Here is a 26,357-nt window from a genome sequence, read left to right on the forward strand (position 1 = left end):
ATCTTCTTGATCTCAGACTCACAATTCTTTTAATTAATTTTATGATTTAGCAAGCTGAAGCCATGATGAACTTTGTGCAAAAGGAAAATGAATACTAAGCCAAGAGCAGATGTAGCCCACAAGCCTTCATGTGGTCTCTATACACATCCTTTCCTGAATAGAAAACAATAGAGAAAATAGATACTGATTTATGAATATTTTTCTGTTCTTTTTCTAAAGGTTGCATCATTCTAGGAACTAGGAAATCAAATCTGAGTAAGAACTCTGTAACAATTATACAACCACATGCTAACTTTGAGCAAATAGTAAGTTAATATCCTGCCTCAGTAAAGACTTGTCATATGCAACTGACCCAAAATAAGTCCTGTCAAACTTGATCTAGGCACAGAAGACTCCAATGCACATCTATAGCAGTTAAAAAGAAAAAAAGATTGAATAGGCTCATTAAAAAGTTCTGACATATTTATGTATTTAAGTCTAGCTAACTTACCAAGATCATATATAGGTTTGAGAATACTCTTCTTAAACATAGTCTCTATGATATGTATATTGCTTAACCTCCTAAATAACTCCTCTGAGTCTTAAGTTTAATATAATTATAGACTAATAGCATAAAACAGAGCAACTTAAATCATAGAAAATTCACTAAATTTTATTTTATAAATATGGTTTTACTGCAACTAGTTTTGATATACCAGAAAATGAGTGATAGAACATCTCACTAAGCTTACTGTAACTCAAGCTCGGTAAGTACTTTATAGTCTGTAAGCTTTTACTGCGGAGTTATCACAGAGAAACTAACCTTGTGAATAGACAGAAGGGTGAAAGTAACCTTAGCAAGCCTCAGCCATATTCACTTAAATGTTTAACCCAAGACCAGATAATACAGGTCAGAACATAGCTCAACGGGCCAGAGAAATACATTTCAGAAGCATGTTAAAGAGGTTGAGCAAATGAAATGAAACTGAACGAAGGTGATTGGCTAACTTAGACTTTACCTGTAACCCTAGAACAAATGCTTAGGAACCTGCAAGAAGAACGTTCCAAGCGCAACACAAATTCAAGCCCAGCCTGTATACAGTGAGCCCTCTGATGACTTTGTTATACAATCTTGGTGATAACAATCAAAATGATAACAGGTTATCTGCTTAACACTAAGGAAAACTGTATAGTTTTCCCCAGTTTTGTTTTGACTTTCTCCCCTGGTGCTGATCAAACCCTAGGCCTTGTACATGCTAAGCCTGGGCTTGATCACTGGGCCACATGCCCTGTCTATCTCTGTATGGGAACCAGACTCTTCTGATGGCTCCGCTAAAGACATAGCATAATTTTAAGTGGGAATCTCCAGGTAAACTCAGTCCAACAGGTAGATACTGTTTTCTTGATCAAAGACAACTTAAAAAATAATAAAAAAAAATTCAACAAAAGGAAATTACTAAGAAAGAAGAAACAGTTCTTCTAGTATACATGTATTCAAACAAATAAAAAACTAGAGAATCTCTAGTATACATGGTGTCCTAATTCCAACACAAAAGTGAAAGAAGAGATTATTCGAAAAACAGCAAAAGACATAAAGACTAGAAACTTACTATTAAGATACTTCAACCCTTATTGATTTTCCTGCATCAACTGGGTCAGCAAAAAGGACTACAATTAATAATCTACATACATATTCTATGATAATAACCATAACAAAATCTCTACTATCATATTTTTGAATAGTGAAATAACTTCAGAATTTAATGAATTAAATTCTGGACAAATTATACAACAGGGTGAGAATTAACAAAGATTAATTAAACCAAAACTGAAAATCAAAATTAAATCAAAATTAAAAATTAAATCAAAAATGAAAGATTAAGAAATATTAAAGACTATAAACTCAATAAGTCAGATATGAAGTATTACCTAAAAAGAACAATAACAGAAAATTAAGACGTATAAGCAGAAAGATGGAGTCTCAAAGGAAGGAGAGAAAAGAAATTATAATACAAGTTATCTGATACAAAGTAATTTAGTGGAACATATGAGAAAAGCAGGTAAGAGCTCAAGGCTCTTAGTGCCACTACTACTCCCACAGAGCTCTAACAATTACTCTACAGGATAATGCTGAAGTATAACAAAGCTCCTGTGTCCACCTTCTTCTCTTAAGAAAGAAGGAAAAGTGATCAATAAAATATATTATCTACTGGGAAACAGGAGCCATTACCTTGGAATAATCAAGCAGATTACATATGTAACATCCTTTATAAAAGAAAGTGTGTATCAAACTCACAATCCATTTAGTACCAAGGACAAAGCTGCTGGGGTCATGTTAAGGCAGGACCTTATATTAAGGCAATTGAGCCAAGAGAGAAAAGACTCCTTTCCGTCACACTGGCTCTAATCTCTCTGCATATTCTCTGAAACAGCTTTTGGAAAAAAGCCTTCTAAGGTCCAGAGTTGGGATTTAACAGTCAATTCAGAGTGCATTGCACACCTGAAATAATGGAAAAAGGTTACTAACACAGAAAGAAAAAGAACAGAGTAGGGAGAAATGAGGATAAAGGTTGAAAAAAGTCCTATTTGGTGATATTTGCCATTCTGACTGCTCAATCTCCTCTCTTTGCTCATGACAGGCTAAGGTAGAGCCCTGCTTCACTCACACAAAGAATCTACGAAAGAAAAAAAAAAAAAAAACAAGTCACATTGTTTTCAACCTGAAACTCTACCCATCTGACCATAAAACCATCTGACTTCAGCACAAGATATCCTAGAATCCAGCCAAACAGTGTTCCTCAAAGTTGGGGGGAGGGGGAGAGGTTGGAGGACCTCTCCATAGCATCTGCTTCATTTTTCTTTAACTCTAAAATTAAAATAAGAAATTTAAAAAGGAAATTAAGCAGTTATATGTGTAAAAAACATGAAGGCATCTAAAGATTTCAACAAAGTAGGCCAAGCTCCTGTAGTATCCACCTATCCCCACTCCTCTGTTTTAGAGACAAGCTCTTACTATGAGGTGAAGGCTGTCCTTGAACTCATGATTCTGTCAGGATTACAGGCATTTTTGATGTACAACAGTCTGTAAATGAAAATGCAAAATGGTAGCAGGCTCCCATTTGGAAATGGTGTTTGCTCTGGAGGCATTTGGTGAGTGACCATTAGAGATATAAATAGTTTGGTGGTTCAGTCTCACTTTGGTGAACAGCAATGTCATTTGGTAGGCTTGTTCACACACAGACTGCGGAGATGAATAACAAGGGTCCTGATTCTAAGGACATAGGTGGAGCCTATGAACCATAACATTTCTCACAGGTCCCAGGGGACACGAGCACTGCTAGTTATGCTCCACAGGAGGAGAAGCATTTACTTCCCCAAGAGTATCTAGAAAATATGCAAAGGAAATCCAAAGAAATAACCTGAGCTTCTCTAATACTCACTAATTGATAGTAAAAGGGCATCATTAATCTTGTGGGAAAAAATCTCCAGCTGTTTGAGGGGAAAGTGAATTTCTAAAGCCTGAGACATCCTGGGAAGGAGAGAGCTGAACAACTTGTCACAATGCAAGAAGCATGGAAAGAGGACTACACACAAACAGACTGAACAACACGATGGTAAGAGAAGCAGATCTGCGCCTCAGAGACATGGGAATCAAGTGCATTTTACAACATGGGGGGAAAAAAGAAAAGAAAGAAACACACTGAAAATAAAAATAAGGGTATTTACTGTTGGCTTCTTTTAAAAAGCAAGACATGTAAAAAAATATATATTATTTAAAAAAATAAAATATATATAATAAATCATAGAATTAACTAAACAATGAGAAAAATGTGTTTTAAACCAGGTAATAGAATTGAGGCATCAGAAGGAGAAATCACTGCTTATGACTCCAAAGACAACTCACACTCCACAGCCACACTCAGATCTAAAGAATCTGAATTCCTTTCTACCTATCTTTCAGTGGATAATCTGAATTGGCCAACAGCTCCCTCAAACCCACTGTAATGGGAAGAGGATGGCCCATGCCTGCCTTCTCAGTGTTGTACCCCACCCCATAGTGAGCTTGGGGGATGCCAACAAGCCACACGTGGCACTTGTGCTGCCGTCCGGACTGCCTTCCAGTTAGTATATCCCTGCTGTAAAATAATGGCCAGAGGAAAACAAATCAAGATGTTTTCCTTCTTTCTACCTGCTGCTCCTGACCAGAGTTTCTTTCTCTCACTGAAGAACAGAAAAGAATAATATAGGTTTTGTTGTGGTTGTTTTCCATTTTGACAAAGCAAAAGTAGTTTCCCCTGTTGACTTTCAGGCTCCATTCCAAGGAGTAGGTAGGGGAATTTACTAGCATTTAGCAGTTAGTTTTTGTTGGAAAACAGGTTTCCCTTTTATGGTGTCATACATACTACTTCTTGCCACAAAATTGTTAGCACTGGGAAAACCCAAAATCAGGGTACTTCCCAAACTTCTCTTTTCTTTTTAAATTTTTACTTATTTATTAGCTTAGTTACTTGAGATAGGGTCTCACTATACACAGTCCAGGATGGCTTTGAACTTACCTTCCCAAGCCTCCTGACTCAGCATAAGAATTGAGACTGTAGGCATATATGTGCCACAGGGTCAACTCATATTCCTTTCAAAATAAAAGGCTGCATCATCTATTCTGCCATTTGCTTTATATTATTATATATCTAGTCTTTTTTAAAAAAATTATTTATTATTATATGTAAGTACACTTTAGCTGTCTTTAGACACACCAGAAAAGGGCATAAGATCTCATTACGGATGGTTGTGAGCCACCATGTGGTTGCTGGAATTTGAACCCAGGACCTTCGGAAGAGCAGTCAGAGCTCTTAACCACTGAGCCATCTCTCAAGCCCCCTATGCATCTAGTCTTAACCCAGGTTATGTGAACTAAATTTCTGTATAGGCATTGTTTTATCCTATACTTAGTAAAATCTAATCTTCCCCCAAATTTGCTTTCTCTTCCAAGTATTAAGACATTGTTACACAATGTACCTGAAGGTGCTCCAACCCAGGCGAGACCAAGAACGCCATCATCAAAATCTCGGTCTGTGAAGACATAGGCCAGGCAGTAGTCATCATGATTCTGCTCAGAATTCAACTCCAGGAACTTCTCCACACCAATATTTGGGAAACGAAAAGGATTTGTAGGGTCTTTTTCATCAGAGGTTGTATTGATCTAAAATCCAAAACAATAACTGAAGTCAATGATTACTTCTAGTTGTTCTCTACCCAGCCCTCCCACAGACATGGACAACATTCTTGTGGATTCCAGAGATGGTTTCCCTGGGCACAGTCCTGAACTGATTGTAGAAACCATAAACACATAGGCAAAAAGAATAAAGGCAGAGCAGGGCAGGGAGAATGGAGTTGGTGCTATTAAATGTCTCAGCAAGGATCTGCCAGATTCCTGAACAGAGGCAGGTAGAGAAGACACAGTACCTCTACAAGTTCTAATAAATGATGTGTGGTTTCTCCAACTCAACTGCCTGAGCAGGGCTCTTTATGGGAGCTCTATGAAAAGGGACAGATATAAAGACATAAAACCTCATCATTAGCTTATAACTAGAATAAGTATGAAATATAAGGCTGAGTTTGCCAGATTTTCCTGGTCCTTCTTGCCTAGAAAGCATGTTAGGTAATCCTAACTATTTGAGTCACTGTTTTCTTGGGTGTATACAAGAATCTTGAATTCTACTTCCACCTCACTTCTCTTACTGTTTAAGCTAAGTTCCTGCAGATCTTTTATCTGATACTTGGCTACTGTTCTCCTCCACATTCCCTCCTTCACAATCTGAGGAACAGTCAACACCAGACCTTTACAGCTTTGAAGGGAATGGAGAGTTTAGTAAATGATTGGTACTCTGAAGATGTGTATACATCAATAAAAAAATATGGCAGCTTCAAAATTCATAACTAAAATTATAATTTTAGTTTAAAGCAATAATACTTAAATATTAATTACATGTTTTTAATACAGCTAAAAGTTAGGTTCAGTTTTTAGTTATAGTTATTATAATAGAAATGTCAAGAAATTGCAACTGGCACCCTGTGGTTCTGTTCAACAGTTCTGAGAGTTACAAATGATATTATAACAAAAAAGGATCCCATGGCCAAACTTAGAGCTTTCCTTCTTGGAGGACTTCTCAAACCTGATACATGACATTTTAAGATGTAAAGTTTTAAGATATAACAGTAAGTGTTTATCCAAATTCTAATTGTATTTAAGCACTGTGATTATTTTTCCTTGGCCCTAGAGTAACAAGTGGGGCACACCCAAACCAACACACACAAAGCAAACCTTAAGAAACTAGTAATGGGGGAGGGGAAGCAATGTTTATCAGACAAAAAAACCAATACTATTTACCTCTACTGCAGTCTCAATTAAGGCCTTGTAGATTTGATTCTTGCAGTGGTATGTGTACATGCTTATGTGGACTATACATGTGAATGCAAGCATATCTGTATGGAGGTCAGAGGTTAACACTAGTCAACAAGCTTCAGAGATCAGACTCTCTCTGTTCTAAGGATGAAGTAAAAAGCAAATATTTTCTTTCTTTGTAAACTTGATCCTTAGAATTTTTTAACCTTAAGTTTTATTTATTTTTATTTTATGTGTGTTTTGCCTTCATGTATATAAATATATCACATGCATGGAAGTGCCCATGGGAACCAGAAAAGGGCATTAGAGCCTCTGGAACAGGAGTTACAGACAGTTGTGAGCTACCATGTGAATGCTAACCAAACCCAAGTCCTCTGGAAGAGTGTGAGTGCTTTTAACTGTTGAGCCCATCTTTCTGGCCCCCTTAATGTTTTTTAAAATGGATCTACTAAAGTTCCTTACTCTTATGCGTTTCACCATGAAGCTGATGTTACGGATTCCAGAGAAGTCTGTAGTCTGGTAAATTGTATCAATTGCTTTAACATGACTGGATATCTAGTAATTAAAATAAAAAATAAAACATTTTAGGGACAATGCTGAAATATGAAAAAGACAATTTCTCTTTGTAACATCAAGAGTTATTTATGCTGCACATTTAAATTTTAAAATAAGTATGCCATATGTTGAAACAGAATGGAAAAGATGAGTGAGCTAGGACAGAATGAAAACTCTTGTCTTTCCCAGGCTTTGGCTAATCAATCACCAATGCATCAATCAGAAAGTGTACCCCTACTTCAGCCCTATTAAATACTTCTTCATCAATCCAGCTTACAGAGTCCCACTCCCTTTGCTTTTCACATGCTGCTGGCCTCAATGCCTGGAATGTCTGCATTCATCCTTAAGACGCAAACACCTAATACAAGGATCTAACAGTCTGGGCATGAATGTCTTCCTTGACAGTAGTCCTTCTGCTGATGCACTGATGCAAATTCCAAAAGCTCTGACTACTTTCTACAACTAGGCACTGTTTCAGGGATCAGAGATAAACTAATAAATAAAATAGAGAAGGTCTCTATAAATTAATAGAGGTTTACTGTAATGACGTATACAGGAGAGACAGATAATCTGAATATAAAATAAATATGGCTATATCTAATAACTTATTGAAAGAACATAAACTTAGTGAAAGAACACCCAAGAGGCGTTTGTTTACTCAGCTCCCAACTAAGCACTGGTTCTAACCACTCTGCATGCAACCTTCCAACTTCATCTACAAAATACGTATGCGCCATTTCTAAACTTGTTGAGAAGGCACAGAGACGATCAAGAAGTAGCATTTCAAAAGCAGTCTACCTGACAAACACGCTGAGGAACAGGACAGCAGTGCTGAACTCACAGGCCTGGCCTCAGCAGCTTCCGTGCCTTGCCCAGTCACCCCATTGTTTCTGCTTCATGCACATCCGTGGCGATTCCGACTTTTCTCCAGGCATGATGACATCGCTGCTTCACTTGGAGTCCCTTCCTCTTTACCTTTTACTTTCCTATCTTTCCCTCTAAATTGTCCTATCTCCTTCTCAGATGGTGACTCCTCCTTACAGGGTCACTTAAAGTTACCCCACTCCTTAGTGACTGTTCAAGAACACTTTCTCTTCAAGAACACCGTGACTCCTTAACATTCCCATGTCCCTCTCAGCTTGCACTGTCTCTCTGCAAAGGCGTCTGCTAGCCTTTAACTATGCTCATTGCTCTCCATTGTTCCACTGTTCCCAAATTATGGCTTACTGCATCCTTTGTTTCTCACATTGCTTAAAACCCTGTTTATCCCCACCATCAAAATGTAATCATCATTTACACCACAGTACTTCAATTTCCTCAAGCTCAAATTCTTTGTCAAAAATAAATTTAACAAACTTTCTCTAGGTATATTCAACATAAAAAGACATTTTAAAGGGTACCCTAAAATATTCTATTTTCATAAAGATTTTCATACAGGTACAGCAAACCTGTAATCTCAGCACACTTAGGAGGCTGAAACAGAAGGATTACCATAACTTCTAGGACAGCCTCAAAATAAAGTGAGCTCAAGCCAATTTGGGTCTCAAAGAACTTGTTCTTAGCAGGGAAGGCAGGGGACAACTATAAATAATAATTTTATTTGAAAATGATAAGTAAACACAATAAGATACAAAATAGCAATTATAGACTTTTAACAACAAAAAAAAATCCTCTTCTCTCTTGCAAAATCCAAATGAAAAATGGAACTGTTTTCAAAGGTAAGTTTCATACTTATTTACCATGCACTTACCAGACCCAAGTCCAAAACACTTCTCCCCCAAAACAAAACAAATAACAAAAGCCTAAGTTTCACTGTTACTAGCAACTTTAAAAATTGTTTCATTTATCTCTCTTCTGATTGGCAATCCAAAATCTAAACTTGTCTTTCCATCTCTGCACTCGGTTTACAGACTTCCCTCTGGCACAACTGAAACTCTAATACAATATATGACAAAATAATAGGAGAAAACTCATAACACAATGAATAACTTTAAGTACCTGAGCAATCACAGCTTCTCGAGTTCCATAGTATTTAAAGAACAGGTGATCTGTTTGGATATAGAGCTGACAGGTATTTCTTTCAGCCAGAGTTGTGCGCTTTTTTCTCAGGAGCTCAGGACCAATTCCAGCAGCATGCTCCTCTGGACGGGTCTGTATGTCAAAGTCATTTCTGATAATTAGCTTGTTTTACAATTATAGTTTTATAGTTAAGAAAACATATTGTTAAACAATTTTAAATAACATGACTATGCAATATCCCCAAGTATTTCTAAAGTCACTAGAAAATACCTTATAGTAAAAAAGGGCCACTAGAAGTTAGGAAGAAAGGTAGGAGATTTTGAGAGGAGACGGCGAGTGGACACCAAAAGCTAGGAATGGAGGACCACCATGTTCTAGTGTTGTATGGCTCAGCAGGGCAACTATCACACATACACACACACACACACACATACAAACGCACACACGCACGCACAGTAACACCTGAGGAAATGGAAATGCTAAGGACTCTGATCATCATATACTGTGTGGGTGTGTGTGTGTATGTGTATGTGTGTGGGTATGTGCCAAACCAATAAATATGTACATCATGTTGCTCAATTTTGTAATATTTAGAATTTAGTTACAAACAACACTTTTGTCCATATAATATTCTCCACATGTATAGCTTACTATTCAAACAATTCCTTGATCTTTAAACATTTTCAAGGTGTATAAAACATACTCATTTAAATGTAAAGCAAGACTTAATATACATGCACAGTAATTTAATATCATCTTTCCGTTCCCATCTATAACCTAGTCTTAGCAAATTTATCTCCTCTAGGTATTTTCTCTGGCTCCACCCTCACCAAAAGCTACCTACCATGTCTAGACTTTGAACTGCTTTTCATATTGTAATCTTTGCAAAATGAAAGTGTATTTATTCACCTGACTAACATATTTAAATGAGTTCCTATTATCTAAAAATAAAGCTCTCAATTCTTTTTATGCTTTATGAGAGCAGTACTGCACCACATTTATTTACTAATCAAACACTTTCTTTTTCCATGTTGCTTCCAGAAAAGAGCCTATATGACTAAAAAGTATTTCGTGGGTCCAAATTTGTGTTATATAGTTTATATTTACAATCATGTTATTTCAAACATAAAGGATTTTAAGTTACACTTAAAGTTGTATACACAGCCTTTTAACTTTGGGAGGAAAAGTGTGAATGCTCCAATACAAAAATGTTCCTTTAGTAAAAATGTTTAAATTAAGTTATTCTTAAATGTGAAAAAGACTGTCAAGTAAAGAAGTTAACAGAAATTAAGTGGTCAAGTTTATTAATCATATAATTCAGAATTTCCGTATCTTTATTGGGCTTTATTCTTTGTCTAGTTTTCTCTAAGAAGTGGACTAAAAGCTCTGTCATATGGTCTTTCTACTGCTTCATTTGGGTTAGTTGATTTTAGCTGTCTTGTTCTGTTTAAAGACAAGGTCTCATAATAGCAAGGTTGGCTTTAAATTTAAAGTGGAGCTAAGGACAAGCTTGAAGTTCAGACCTTCTTGCTTGTACTCTCAAGTGCTAGGAATATAGGTATCTATCAAGTGAGCTACAGTGCCAGGCCCTGCTTTATATAAGTTTCAGTTTAATGCTACAACATGAGAGAACTAAACCATTTAAAAAAAATATTTACTTTACTAATGCTTCCTTGCCTAAAGTCTACTTTGATATTAACAAAGTATATATAATACTGGTGGGAATTTGAAATATTTTTATCTTGTATGTTGTTCTTTTCAGCCTTTCTAGATTCTTATATTTTTGAGGAAGAAGTTAACTTACAGATAACCATATAATCCTTAAGTTAAAAAAATCAAAATACTTTTAACTATTCCCAGAAAGTTTAAGAACATGAGAACACATCACTATCTTTCACACTGCCTCAGTCTCCCAGTACTGGGATCACAGCATGGTGGACACTATCATGGGCAGTTTCACATATTCGTAAAGCCTGTTTTCTCCTGGAGTGTTTATCTAGCATTTGCCTAGATACGTAAATGCTGTAAAGACCTAGGGACATGGTAATCTATCAGACAATGTTTGTGATGAAAAAATTTTAAATATCAAATAGAAAAAGGAAAAGTTCAATGTGTAATAAAAATCTCCAAAGCACTGAGCTTTTTTATTTAGGGTGAACAATCATCTTGGTTTGTCTAAAGACTGCTTTACTACTGATTGCTAAGTTATGTGCATGGACTCTTGGAGTTGAAACCAGGTCTTCTGGAAGAGGCTGGAAGAAGAGGCTCTTAACCACTGTATCATCTCTCCAGCCCAAATTAGGTTAGTTAATTTTTATTTATTTAAATGAGAATATTTCACAACAGATATGTTTCACAACTCCAAGAACATATGTGTGAAATGAAGAAACACTTGGCAAAGTTCATTCTGTTTCTGAACTTAGTGAATGACAAACTCCTTACCTGTACTCCTTCCTCTACGCCAGTCATTTGGTACTTCCTCATCCTTTCAAAAACGGAGTGATCTGCACAGCCCCCCTGTGGGCCGTATTTATGGGGATAGTCTAAAGCAGAGAGAAAAAAAAAATCATTATCACATATTTAAATAGAGCCAGCATCTTATCAATAAAAATTAACTATCCCAGGTAAGGGGATAACACTTGAAATGTAAAAAAAATAATAAATAAACATTAACTATCATAATTAATGAAGGCCGTGTTTACTGAACATTCATGAGAAAGGCATTATGCTAGAGACCTAAATCCTAGCAGGTGTCTTCCTTGATAAAAATGTAGCTTTTTGTCTGTGGACAATGTTGAAACTCAAAAACAGAATCATAATCATTCTTTATTTTAGACTTAACTTTCCTACTTTGGATAAACGAAACATCTTAAAACTGTAAATTACCTCGTTTTGATATTTATAACTTTCCACTAGTACATTAAATTTTCCACACTGCAAATGTACAAATTCCCTCAATTTGAACACAGTAAGGTCAATATATGTATCTTTAGTTTTAGGTCCTTCTATGAATACTAACTGGCCTCAACGAAGTGACCTCCAAAAACATTTCATGTCACGAAAAAGTAGATTGATTTTAAATTTATCCCATATATAATTAAAGTATTCTATACAAACTGGTAAAGTTTATCATTTGTTCTCCCTTCATATATTAATTTATCCTTAGCTAAGTTGTTTTTGTTTTCAAACAAAGAATTTAATTTAGGTGAGTCGTTTAAATGCTTACTTCATTCTCTCAACATTTTAAAAACTTTTGACTAAGTTCATGAATATATTTTACAATCCAATCCAATAACCTCAATTAAGAGAACTTACAAAATAAAATGCCAGGATATAGGTAGCACAGTAAGCACTGAAAAGTGCTTGAGCAGTAACTGTAGAAACCAGGAAAATAAAATGAGACCATTGCCAGAATGGGGGTTGGGGAACAATAGAGAACAATAGAGTAAAAAGGGTACAGTGATCTGATCAGGGATCACTTTTCCCAAAGTGGGGGGGGCTCCTCAGGAAGGAGGGGGAAGATAAATATAGAAGAAGGTGGGAAGAGTGTAAAGAGGAAGGATCTGATAGGGAAATGGGGAAAATGGGCTCTTTTAGAAGGAGGAAGGATGTCTGAAAAGGACATAGTATGATAATAAGATAATAGTGTGATAAGGATCCATACTATTAATTATCAACCTTAACAAACTTATAAAAAACTTATAATACATAAAATTCTGTATATAAATATACTTAAATAGTTTTAGCGAATTTCTCAACTGGGCTGACAATGTTCCCATCAATAGCCAAAGACCACTTTAAAAAAAAAAAAAAAACAAAACAAAATCAGACATGAGAAAGCTGCTGAGTTGTTTGTTGGTCAGGGTTGTCCAAAAGACTCCCAAACTTACACCTACTGCTATTGCCCTTTGTTGCTCCCAGAGGTGGAAACAAAGTTCCAATACCCTGAACTGGAACTAACTTGAATGCCTAGTGAGGATTAGCTTTCATGGTACCAGAAGGTACCATGCAGCTTCCAAAAAAGGAAGGCAAGGAGCTAATAGTAGTAGTAGGATAACACAAACCTTGGAGGTATCCAACAGCTCTCTAATTGGGTTTAAGAGATGCTTAAGAAGAAAACCATCCTTGTCTCCTTGTACTAAGCTCAACTCCAAATGGATCAAGGACCTCCACATAAAGCCAGACACTCTAAAGCTAATAGAAAAGAAACTGGGGAAGACCCTTGAGGACATCGGTACAGGGGGAAAGTTTCTGAACAGATCACCAATAGCGTATGCTCTAAGATCAAGAATTGACAAATGGGACCTCATAAAATTACAAAGTTTCTGTAAGGCAAAGGATACCATCAAAAGGACAAATCGGCAACCAACAAATTGGGAAAAGACCTTCACCAACCCTACATCAGATAGAGGGCTAATATCCAATATATATAAAGAACTCAAGAAGTTAGACTCCAGAAAACCAAATAACCCTATTAAAGAATGGAGTACAGAGTTAAACAAAGAATTTTCACCTGAAGAACTTCGGATGGCGGAGAAGCATCTTAAAAACTGCTCAACTTCATTAGTCATTAGGGAAATGCAAATCAAAACAACCCTGAGATTTCACCTTACACCAGTCAGAATGGCTAAGATTAAAAATTCAGGAGACAGCAGGTGTTGGTGAGGATGTGGAGAAAGAGGAACACTCCTCCACTGCTGGTGGGGTTGCAAATTGGTACAACCACTCTGGAAATCAGTCTGGCAGTTCCTCCGAAAACTGGGCACCTCACTTCCAAAAGATCCTGCTATACCACTCCTGGGCATATACCCAGAAGATTCCCCAGCATGTAATAAGGATACATGTTCCACTATGTTCATAGCAGCCCTATTTATAATTGCCAGAAGCTGGAAAGAACCCAGGTATCCCTCAACAGAAGAGTGGATGCAAAAAATGTGGTATATCTACACAATGGAGTACTATTCAGCCATTAGAAACAATGAATTCATGAAATTCTTAGGCAAATGGATGGAGCTGGAGAACATCATACTAAGTGAGGTGACCCAGACTCAAAAGATGAATCATGGTATGCACTAATAAGTGGATATTAACCTAGAAAACTGGAATACCCAAAACATAATCCACACATCAAATGAGGTACAAGAAGAATGGAGGAGTGGCCCCTTGTTCTGGAAAGACTCAGTGAAGCAGTATAGGGCAAAACCAGAACAGGGAAGTGGGAAGGGTTGGGTGGGAAAACAGGGGGAGGCAAGGGGGCTGATGGGACTTTCGGGGAGTGGGGGTCTAGAAAAGGGGAAATCATTTGAAATGTAAATAAAAAAATCATTATTATTATTGTAAAAAAAGAAGAAGAAGAAAACCATTTCAAGTACTGGAAACCTAGCTAACTACTCAGTGCTAGTGGACTCATGTATATTAGAGAAAACTCTACAACTACCACTTAACTAAATAACCAGCATAATTTCCAACAACAATCTAAACATTTGTCCTTCAACCCAGAAGTGCAGTCTTCACCCCACATCAAGGAAATCTCTTTGCAACAGAGACCATTACAGAAAACCACAACCAATCAAAATACAGAGTTGAAGCCCTGTCCCAATGGACATATCTACAAAACATTCCCACAGGGAACACTGCAGAAAAGAAGGCAGAAAGATTGTTAGAGTAAGAAGAGCTGAGAATTTGCCGTGAGATTGTGTCTTCTAGAAATGTCAGAAGCTACATCCATAAAGTCTCACTAACATGACTGCCCAAACATGAGCTGAACATGGATGACACCAATGGACATGCCAAAGTAGATAGGGAAAAGCCTACAAGGCTCTAACCCTAGGCAAAGAACTACAGGCAACTAAAGAATGCTGAGAGCAGGAGAAATAGTTTTTCCCCAGGATTAATTGGTTATCTAACAGTAAAACTATTTGGAAAAGATTAGGAGGTGTGCCCTTATTGGAGGAGGTGTGTCACTAGGGGGTGGGCTTTGAAGTTTCAAAGGCCTGTATCAGACCCAGTTAACTCTGCCTTGTGGTTGTCATCTCAACATGTAAGCACTCAATTACTGCTCCAGACATGCCTGCCTGTCTGCTGCCATGCTCCCTGCCATCATGATCATAGACTCACCTTCAAACGGTAAGCCCCCAATAATCTCTTTCTTCAGTAAGTTGCCTTGATCATGGTGTCTTCACAGCAACAGAAAAGTAACTATGACAGAGGGGACTACAGAAGCAACTGAAAAACAAAAGTTCTAGGAGTACTGACATACTAAATGGTTTACTATACAAACTGTGGTATTTAAATTTTTAAATTCTTGTTTCAGTATGAGAAGCAAATTACCATTCAATTAGTATGCCATGTTCTTGATTTTCCTTTGTGAGTTAAGTACATGATGCCTCTATATACATTTCTAGGAATTGTGTCAATACTTTAATAATAATAGGATCTTTAATAATAATAATAAGATCCATTTTAACATGTACCTTAGGCTAATGTAAGTTTAATAGGGAAAAATATTCAATATTTGATACAATTTTTACTGAGCTGAATTAGGCACTCTCTTCCGAAGGACTATGATTATAGTTTTAATTTATTATGATGTTTCTAAAGTTATTGCATCCTCACATCCCAGCCCCCACCCTTATCTATGTTCAAAACTGTTCTCTCTTACACTCAAACAAGAGAACAGACACAAGACCACATAGATACTACTCCCAAATAAATGACTACTGAAACTAAGTTTCAAAAGACAACCCCTGTGTTATACCACTTACAGCAAGTTTCCCAATAACATTTCCCAAATGCCTCCTCTCTTTATACCTCAATACCACCTACCATTAAAAAAAAGTGTATGCTAGAGTTGGGTAGGACTGATCTATTCAACATAATACATATTTTTAAAAGATCCCTTTATACTAGCATACCATTTACTGAGAGACCTTTAAAAATATTACTTAACTTTCAAAATTTACTTTTTGAAAAAGAAATTTGAAAGTCATTGACCAAACTACTTCTCATTATCCTAAGCAAATGTCTGTAGAACGAACTTTGTAGTTTCAAGTAAGGTATCACAAACAGCCAAGTTCTAGTTCAAGTAACTAGCCATGATCGATATGATCCTCCCTGACCTTTTGTCCTGAATGGCCAATAGACCACAACCTGGTAACAGTAGAATGATATTGTGGTTTGAATAATAATAAAAAATGTTCTCTAGCTATGAACCAATAAGTTTTAAATGGAAAATTTTCTAGTTGTCTCTGTGCATCTATTGGTAAGACTTGTGCCTTTTCTTGCCAACAGCCATTGATTTCACTGCCAAGTGTAACAATCTAGAGATAAATATCTTATGTATTTTCAAAAAAGAACGTAAATTCTAAGAGAGTCTGTACTCTTGCTCAAAAAGAAAGAAAAGAAAGGAAGGTGTAAGTTGTCTGTTCTAGTTTATTACATGCATGCTGAGTATGCACTCAAAGGTCATCATGCTTTGCAAGATGACTGAATCATCTCCACACACTCTTTTTTGGTACTGGGAAATCCATTTGAAATGCACTCATACAAATCACAAAACTGGTACATAGTATACTGGTGATTCAAAATGCAACACTGTAGAATAAATGTCTTCTTATCCTACACCACACATAATTATTTTCAAATTTCATCAGCTAAAAGAAAAGCAAATGAAGACAAAAAACAGCCTTGTTTTGTTTTGTTGTTTTTGGTTTGTTTGTTTGGTTGGTTGGTTGGGGTTTTTTTGTTTTGTTTTGTTTTTCGAGTCAGGGTTTCTCTGTATAGCCCTGGCTGTCCTGGAACTCACTCTGTAGACCGGGCTGGCCTTGAACTCAGAAATCCACCTGCCTCTGCCTCCCAAGTGCTGGGATTAAAGGCATGTGCCAACACTGCCTGGCTGTTTTGTTGTTTTAAGCAGGGTCTCCTTTGGGCTGCCATATGGCAAGTCCAATCAATGGACTTTACCTAGAATTTGCCTTTCTATTCCTCACAGATAGTTCCTTTACACACACACACATAAACGAGAATTTTTGTTTTGGAGATTTCATCTTTTAGGACATCAACATTTGGAACTTTAGTCTTTTGGAGTGGTGATGTTATGGAGAGGCGTGGCAGGGCCTCACCATATTGCGCATGCTGGCCTCAAACTCTTGAACTGGACTCTCATATCTCAGCTTCCTAAAGCAATTATGACTACCCATATACATTACTATGCATCATTTATAAATTTTTGCTATTTTAGATTTTAAGGATTTTGATCTTTAGGGATATTTCAGTGTTTGGTACTGTGTCATCTAAGATTAGGATCAGCATTGGTTTTCACCAATACATTGTTATGGGTGCAGGCTAGGTATTTCATTATTAATCCTAAAATAACCTAACAAATAATATCTACTGAGTATTTTACTTCCTCCTTTATTGATAAAAGATTTGAGTTAATACATTTATACACATAAACACATCTACTTGCAACACAGTGCAATTCCATATACTTGATATTAGAGTGGATTTCTAGCCTTCATATAGTAGTTAAATATGTGTCAGTGTTCAGAGTATATCATATTACCTATATGAGCTACCATCAGCCGGAATTGAGAGAAAGTCAATAGAAACTTATCAGAACCAATATCTAGCAGGCTGTCACTCCTCAGAGTTGAAAGGCAGCCTAGAATTAGTAATAAAACTGCCATACTCCTACTTCACTGAGAAAAGATTACAACTATCTGTAATCAAGAGTATGTGATTAACAATAGGAGGTGGGGCTTACCCTGACTCTGTTGCCTGTCTATGGATCCTATTCCCCTCTCTGGGCTGTCTTGTCTGGCCTTAGTGGGAGAGGATATACCTAGTCCTGCAGTGTCTTGAGGTGCCAGGGTAGGTTGATAACAGGGAGGACCTCCCCTTTCTCAGAGGGGAATAGAGGGACAGGGAAAGGGCCTGTGAGGGCGGGACTAGGAGAAGACGGGATGTGAAGTGAATAAATAAATTGATTAATGGGGGAAAATAATGTTTTTAATAAAATCAGCTCCTCTAAAGTCCATCATCTGGCAAAGGCCAAGAGCATCTTCACTTTCATCATGAAGTTAAGAGCATCCTCTACTTAGAAAGATAATCATCTCTCCCTCTCATTTCAGTAAGTACTCAGGGCCATCTACTACTTTCTTCCTTGGATTATTAAAATAGCCATTGGATTATACCAGTGACTATCCCACATACCACAGGAATTCAAAGTCACTTCCCGTTACTTATTTTTAGATCTTGACTTACTCTCACATCAACCATCATAATTCTTTGAAACTACAACATTCATGTTGATGATCCCTCTAGCATACTCGGATCTTTTCTCTAGTCCGAAACTCTTCTTCTGAATTCTCATTCCTGATAACCTCTTTACAATGTCAACTTTCAGCATCCTATCTTCTGTCCCTCATCTACACAATCCCTCTAGATAGATCTAACAGCCATTCAAACCCAACAAATCTTTTAGTTGACCAATGTCCCTCTTCCTGTGCACTACCACAGGGCAGCTTCCTCCTGCTTCCTCAGTCTCTATGCCACCAAGGGTCATAATTACTCACTGCACTTACCTTTACTTCCTTTGTCCCCTATCCTACTTCCCTGACTCCCAGCCTTTTAAATTCAACTCTCTACCCACACCTCTGGTAACCATGACATTCTCAGTCCAAAGTCATGACCTGTAGCCTTAAGCTCCCAACACAGCCTGGAAACCTCCATCCTACTCCAAAGTCCATTTCCAGTTTCTCTCACACACAAGCTAGCATCAGGGAGACCTCATGTAAAGCAGCACAGGCCATAAAACTGATCCTACAAACTTCTCAAACTCCACAAAGTGACCTTAATAATCAATGAAAAACTTATAACCATTATATGTTTAAAGACTTTTGACAAAAGGGTCTAAAACTTTCTAATGTTATCAATGCATATGGGAATGTAGAACAATAAAAGTATTATTTACTTATTTAATATGCTGTAATTTAAAAAACTAAAGTTAGTGTTTAAACAAGTAGTGTTTTTTTCTCTTTGTAAATTATATTTTATATAAGTTAAAGACATAAATTATTTTGAAAACTTGTTAGGGTAAGAAAAAAATTCCAAGGCAACAAAACACTATTATATGTTTCAAATGCTGTCAGCACAAAATTCTCATGACAGAAAAACAACAGAGGCCAAGTATAAATTTTTTTCTGTATACTTCCAAAATTTCTAAGAGACTATTTTCCCTGGCCACCACATTAATCACCAAAAAAAAAAAAAAAAAAAAAAAGAACAATGACATTTTCTCTGTAAAATTACTGACAATATAATCCCCATTTCTAGAAAAAGCCTTTGTTCAACTAATGAATAAGCCTCATTGAGATGCAAAATCATAGGATGCACTACAGTTCCCTGAAAAGGCCAAACAGTGTTCTTTCAAAAGAATGAGCAATGAGTGGAGAACATTAGCCAGTTTCAAACAAAGATCCACTTAGAGCTCCTGCCTTTCCTCCAGTTCCTGTGCATGTAAACCTCTTGCTTTTGTTTTGCTGTAGGAAACACAAATATAAATAACACATACATTGTGGCCCCACCTCACACAGGAAGTAAGTAGTTGACTCTCAATTATCCACTCTACTAAAGCAGGATATTTATATTTTGAATTATCTGCCCAGCATCACCAGTCACAAAGCACCCACTTCCAATAGCTTCATCATCATGAAGGCAGCACCTCTATGCAGTTAAGGTCTAGGGTCTTCACCAGGGCTCTCTAATAGACAAAAACAGTTCTAAAATCTAGTAATGTGTTATTAATTCAACAAATTTAATAATTCAATCCTTAATTTGAACAGAAATTTAAATAGAACAACTTCACAAACAGATAATATATGAAAACTGTTGTCATATCACCAACATGTTCCTTAACTAACAAAATTTCTATTTATTCCAAAGTTGCCCAAATAACAATAACCAACAGGAGAAAGAACAAAGAATATAGAAGTAGATAGAGAAGGACTCCATATGCTTCTCTGCATTTCCGGTATGAGAGGGCCCCTTTCCCCTATGATCTATCTCTAGAACCCAGACCTAGTTTTGTAAGGTTGGGACAGGTGAAAAGAGCAGCAGACACACAGCATTCATCTTCCAGGAAACAGAGAGGAGAGTTGACTCAAGCATGTCTATCCTCACCCTGGTCTTTAGGAACAATGGATTAATTCTGGCAGGAAGGGGATCATGGGAACCAGAGCAACAGGGGAAATTTTGCTGTATTGTGATCAATTATAAACAGAATCACTACACTTTGAAGTCCAAATTTTTGCATTATTCACCACTGTATACCAGAACTAAAGAAAGGATCAGCCATTCAAATGTCAATTATCATACAGATAGAAAGTAATCATACAGACCTGTTAATGGAGTATTTGCTGAAGGCCTGGCCACCTAATGTGCTCAAAAGCAGTGGAATAAAGCTAGCAGGAATTAGGTCACTAGAAACAAGCACTGAAGAAGATAACTGGATCCAGGCCCTTTCCTGAATTCCCAGAGGATGTAATGTGGACAGTATTCACCAGGCTCCCCACCATGATACATACACTATTGCACCCAGAGGCACAAAGCAACTGGGCAAACAAACCACTGACTAAAACCCCAGAACATAAGACAAACTAAATCCTTTCTCTAAAAGATATATATATATATATGTAGCAGTACAAAACTAACAGAACCTATGAACTGTAAAACTTAGAACTGAAATACATCAGAATACTTTTTTTTAAAGATTTATTTATTTCATTTATATGTGTACAGTGTAGCTGATTTCAGACACACCAGAAGAAGGCATCGGATGCCATTACAGAAAAAAACTTTTACACATTAATTAATGTCCATCTTGGGTGGTACATCTGTCCATTGTACCTCCAAGACAAAGCCAATGTTCTTGAATTTTGTTTTTGTTTTTAAATTATCTTTTCTCAAACTGTGACAGGCAAATTTTAGATAGATAGTGTCTTAGTCAGGGTTTCTATTCCTGCACAAATATCATGACCAAGAAGCAAGTTGGGGAGGAAAGGGTTTATTCAGCTTACAGTTCTGCGTTGCTGTTCATCACAAAAGGAAGTCAGGACTGGAACTCAAGCAGGTCAGGAAGCAGGAGCTGATGCAGAAGCCATGGAGGGAGGTTCCTTACTGGCTTGCTTCCCATGGTTTGCTCAGCCTGCTCTCTTATAGAACACAAGAATACCAGTCCAGGGATGGTACCACCCACAAGGGGCCCTCCCCCTTGATCATTAATTGAGAAAATGCCTCACAGTTGGATCTCATGGAGGCACTTCCCCAACTGAAGCTCCTTTCTCTGTGATAACTCCAGCCTGTGTCAAGTTGACACACAAAACCAGCCAGTACAGATAGGTAAGTAGACAGGCAGACAGACAGACAGACAGACAGGGTCACAATCAGGTAACAGCTTCTGTAATCACAGTTTCTTTTCTCTGGCAGTCTAGCAAAGACCTTTTGTCTTAGGTTCAAATCTAATGTCACAATCACAATCCCCAGGAAGCCTTTCTATATCCAACTAAGGATTTCTGAGATTGTTCCACCCTCTCTGTTTTAGTTACAGCATTTAGCACATTTTTTACCAAGTCAGAATTTGCTATCAAGGTGTACTTTTTTAAAAACTTAAATCTTTCCTGTATATTCATAAACCAATATAACTGATTTTAATTTTCAACCAACAGCTGGTTTCTACAGCTCTTTCTCAAAAGCATTTATCATGAAAAGACAAATATTTAAAAAAAAAACAAAAACAAAAACATAGCTTCAATAGCCTCCTGCTGGCCTTCATTCCATCGACAATGACTAGGAATTATCTACCATTTCTAAATTGCTTCCTAAAAAAAGTATGTTTTAAATCCTGAGTTATATTAGCTTATGTGCCAATACTCAAAAGAAAATAACAATTTTTAAAATGAACACAGCTGTAAAATTTTAAGATTTTTTTTTAAATTCAGCCTTCTTAGTAACAAATTGAATATTCACAAACATTTCACCACATTATACTGGAAACTACTTCTGAAAATACCAAACTATAATATCTAGATTGTATGATCAATTAATCTCTGCTTTTTGTTAATGTTGCTTATTTATTTAAGACAGGGTCTCATCATATAGCCCAGGCTGTTCTGGAACTCATTATGTAGTCCAGTCTGGCCTCAAATTCACAATCCTCCTGTCTCTGGGTCCTGAGTGCTATGCTACACACGTGAGCCACAATGCCCTGATAATCTAATCTTTTTGTAAAATAAATACTGCAAAACAGAATCATGGGACAGTTCTCAGAGAACAAAAATTTCAATGTTACTTCTTATAGCTGTTTTATAACAGATCTTAGATGTTTTTAAATCACCTTGTGCTTCTGAAATGATGCATTACATTTTATTGTAGCTATATTTTACTTTAAAAAGATAAATATATATACAGATACATATGGTAACAAATTAGAAAATATCTTGATCTAAAATTTTCTCAATTAGTGCTCCTTGTATAATTTCTGACTATATAAGTCCTGTTTTACCTACTTTTTGTTTGTGTGTTGTAGTTTATTTGTTGTATTTATTGCTTATTGTTTTTGAGACATGACTTGGTTCTGTTGCCCAGGCTGGTCAGAACTCCCTATAAAACACAGGCTGCATTTCATCTTGGAATATTTATTACTCAAATCACCTATATGCTGTATTGCAGATGTTCTTCATATACCTGGCTTCTTCATATCTAATTTTTAAGCATATTAGATTTCTACTTAACTATCATATTAAAAAATAACTTCCATTTCTCGTGGCTTCTCTACTTTTCCACCTGTAAAATGGTTGGAGAAATTTTTATTTCCCAGGGGTGACTGGAGGAGAGCACCCACAACAAAAAAGCACCTCTATGATATTTTAAAGATATTAAAAGAAATATATCCAAGCTTCTATAAATAACATTTTTATACCAATGGAATTTCCATCTTGAAATGGTAAAGCAAAGTTCTAAATAGCTTCATTTTTAAGTTCATGAAATTATGTGCTTTCTCACTGAAGCAAACAAAAAAAGAAGAGATACATACAACTATAGCTAACACATGCTAAGAGCAGGAGTACCTATATTCCAAGGAGAGGCAGGAAAATTTCCATACACAAGAAAATAAATAAGAAACAATAACTCTAAAAAGAATAAACAAAACATATTCATATAGCTTTATACATTTAATTAAAAAGTTTTTTTAAATTCAGAGTTTAAGGACTTTTATGGAAGTATAACAGGAAAAAAAATGACTTAAGCTTCTACCTCAAAGTATACAGAAGGTTCCAAGGAGAAAACAGGCAGGCATTCCTAAAATCTACATATATCAAAATTACTATTAGAGGGCTGGAGAGATGACTCAGAAGTTAAGAGCACTGACTGCTCTTCTGGAGATCCTGAGTTCAATTCCCAGCAACCACATGGTGGCTCACAACCATCTGTAATGAGATCTGACACACTCATCTGGGGTGTCTAAAACAGCTAGAGTGTACTCACATACACAAAATAAATAAACAATTCTTTTAAAAAAATACTATTAGAGTTTACCAAAGTTTTTCGATTTCTTCAAAATTAACTATGCTAGCAGGCAGAGAACTAAATGGCATTTTTACCTTGTTATAGGGTGATGCTAGGAGAGTGCTTTTTACTGCAATGGAGAACTGTGCATATGTGACTTCTAAGCTGGTAACTATATGTAGTGAGCAGCATCACATCCAGGTGTGTATCAAAGCACCTGCAGAGCCTGTTCAGTACTTCTGCTGAAAAAGCATCACCTAATGTTCTCCAGAACAAAAACATCATTTTCCACATGGATTTATACACTTATGCCAATAGCTACAAAATCAATATTCAGAAAGCATAGCTAAATTAGCAGAATCTTTATGTAAGGTCACTTATACATACCTACAGTATCAAGTAACACTTCAGTTGTGAAAATAAATTATTGGCACTAAGCTAGTTGTGTAAAATTAATAACATGCATTAAGGAGCATACCTTTTCTTTTCATTAGTTGAGGGGAAGAAAAAAAGAAACCCAAGAATAGATTTTGGTCTAACACAGCAATAGAAGCAAATGTGTAACTTTGGGAAGGTATGCAGATTTCAGAAAAGCCCCAGTAATCCTAGTAGTAAAGGGTAATGAGGATTATACTGTTTTGTCCCCATGGGTACATGGCACAGAAGATGATATCCACAAGTCACATTAGATTCTAAGTCTTCTTTTCCTCACCTATAAAATAGGAATAATGGTTGCCTATACCTCACAGAGCCTTCAAGGATGAAATAATTAACACACATAAAGAATTTTATCGAGGCTGGAGAAATGGCTCAGCAGTTAAGAGTACTGACTGCTCTTCCCAAAGTCCTGAGATCAAATCCTAGCAACCAAATGGTGGCTCACAACTATCCATAATGAGATCTGAAGCCCTCTTCTGGGGTGTCTGAAGACAGCTACAGTGTACTTACATATATAATAAATAAAATAATAAATAAATAAATAAATATATTTTTTTTTAAAAATAATTTCATCTAGTGCCAAGTAACATTAAATCACAACTAACCTTCTAATTAATGCTGTTTCTTTTAGGATCACCAACATCCAGAGTTTAAATGGTCAATTAAAATTAAATTTACTTGTCAATCCCCTAGAACTGGAGTAGGTGAACTACAGTTTATAAGACAAGCAAGTCCAACTCCCTGTTTTTGATTGGCATGCTTACTAAAATTGGTTTTTACACTAATTGAGTTCAGCACACATGTGAGGGAAGGGTACATGTGTAGGTGCAAGTCAAAGCCAAACCTGGATACTGGGTGTCTTCCTGACTACTCTCCATTTTATTTATGGTCAAAGTCTCTTGGTAAACCTGGGGCCATCAATTCTGGATAGTCTAGCTAGCTCTACCTCCCAAAAGTTGCTATTGCACCTCTCAGGCTTTTATGTGGACAATGGGATAGCCTTCACACTTTATCCACTGAACCATCTCTCCTGCGCCAACAACTCTGCTTTTCATATGAATAAAGCTTAAAATATATTGAATGAAAATGTTGCAACAAACCTATTCATTTTATGCTATCAAAATGTGGTAAACATGTTTATAAAACTGTTGCTTCCTGTATGCCCATCCTGACACCACCATGTTTCCACTTAACAGAGAAGTTGTAAGCAAAATCATCTTAAATATAACTACCTTTAATTTTTAATACTACTACTGATATTTAATAAGAAATACTGACAACAGATATTTGAAAGTTATATTGAGATACAACAAGGGGGAAGGGTAAATGTAAAGAAAAACAAAACATATGTATACCACAGAGATGGAAGAACGCAGGAGAGGGAAAATAGCTCAGAAATCACAGCAGCACTAAATCACAGGGGGATGACGGCAGGAGCAAAGCTCATGTGGCAGCAGGCACAGTGACAAAGGGAGGAAAACCAGCCGAGCAGTCACACGTCTCAACTTTCTTGTCTAGGAAGACCTGGTCCAAGTCTGAAGACACATGCTAGGGAGCATTTTTCAACATTTTATTAGAAATTCATCAAGATCTAACTCAGAGATAGTGTTACTTGAATATTAAGTGGTCAAACCCCAAAGCACCTGTATTTGTAGAAAAGTACATTGTAATAATGGAGATAAAACTTTAAAAAAAAAAAAAAGACAAAATTATAGATGAAAACTTCCCTAACCTAAAGAAAGAGATGCCCATGAATATACAAGAATCCTAGAGAATTCCAAACAGATTGGACCAGAGCAGACAAACCTCCCATCACAAAATAATCAAAATACCAAATGCACTAAACAAAAAAAGAATATTAAAAGCAGTGAGGGAAAAAGGTCAAGTAACATATAAAGGCAGACCTATCAGAATTACACCAGACTTCTCACCAGAGACTATGAAAGTCAGAAGAGCCTGGGCAGATTTTATACAGACCCTAAGAGAACATAAATGTCAGCCCAGACTACTATACCCAGCAAAACTTTCAATTACCAGAGATGGGGAAAAGAAGACATTCCATGACAAAAGCAAATTTATACAGTATCTTTCCACAAATCCAGTTCTGCAAAGGATAATGGGTGGAAACCACACCGTAGAAAAATCAACAAGGTAATCTTTCAGCAAACCCAATAGAAGATAGATACACAACCAGAATTTCACCTTTAACTAAGAAGATAACAGTAAGCAACAATCACTTTTCCTTAATATCTCTTAATATCAATGGTCTCAATTTACCTATAAAAAGACATAAACTAACAGACTGGATAAGTAAACAGGACCCAATGTTTTGCTGCATACAAGAAACCCATCTCAGTGACAAAGGCAGTCACTATTTAAGAGTCAAAGGTCGGAAAAC

The 26,357-nt window shown here is 36.5% G+C and overlaps 1 protein-coding gene across 2 annotated transcripts in view; it reads right to left on the bottom strand.

Annotated features, from left to right (window-relative positions):
• Positions 1-26,357, bottom strand: part of Adam10 (ADAM metallopeptidase domain 10) — a 116,448-nt gene that overhangs the window by 30,597 nt on the left and 59,494 nt on the right. For both annotated transcript variants that reach the window (XM_052187869.1, XM_052187870.1), the window contains 4 exons: positions 11,399-11,499; positions 8,936-9,088; positions 6,845-6,937; positions 4,996-5,179 (listed from right to left, as the gene is read on the bottom strand). In XM_052187869.1, the coding sequence (XP_052043829.1) occupies positions 4,996-5,179; positions 6,845-6,937; positions 8,936-9,088; positions 11,399-11,499 (531 nt within the window). The remainder of the gene's footprint in view (positions 1-4,995; positions 5,180-6,844; positions 6,938-8,935; positions 9,089-11,398; positions 11,500-26,357) is intronic.

The sequence above is a fragment of the Apodemus sylvaticus genome, chromosome 7, assembly GCF_947179515.1.
Source record: "Apodemus sylvaticus chromosome 7, mApoSyl1.1, whole genome shotgun sequence".
Taxonomy (NCBI): Eukaryota; Metazoa; Chordata; class Mammalia; order Rodentia; family Muridae; genus Apodemus; species Apodemus sylvaticus.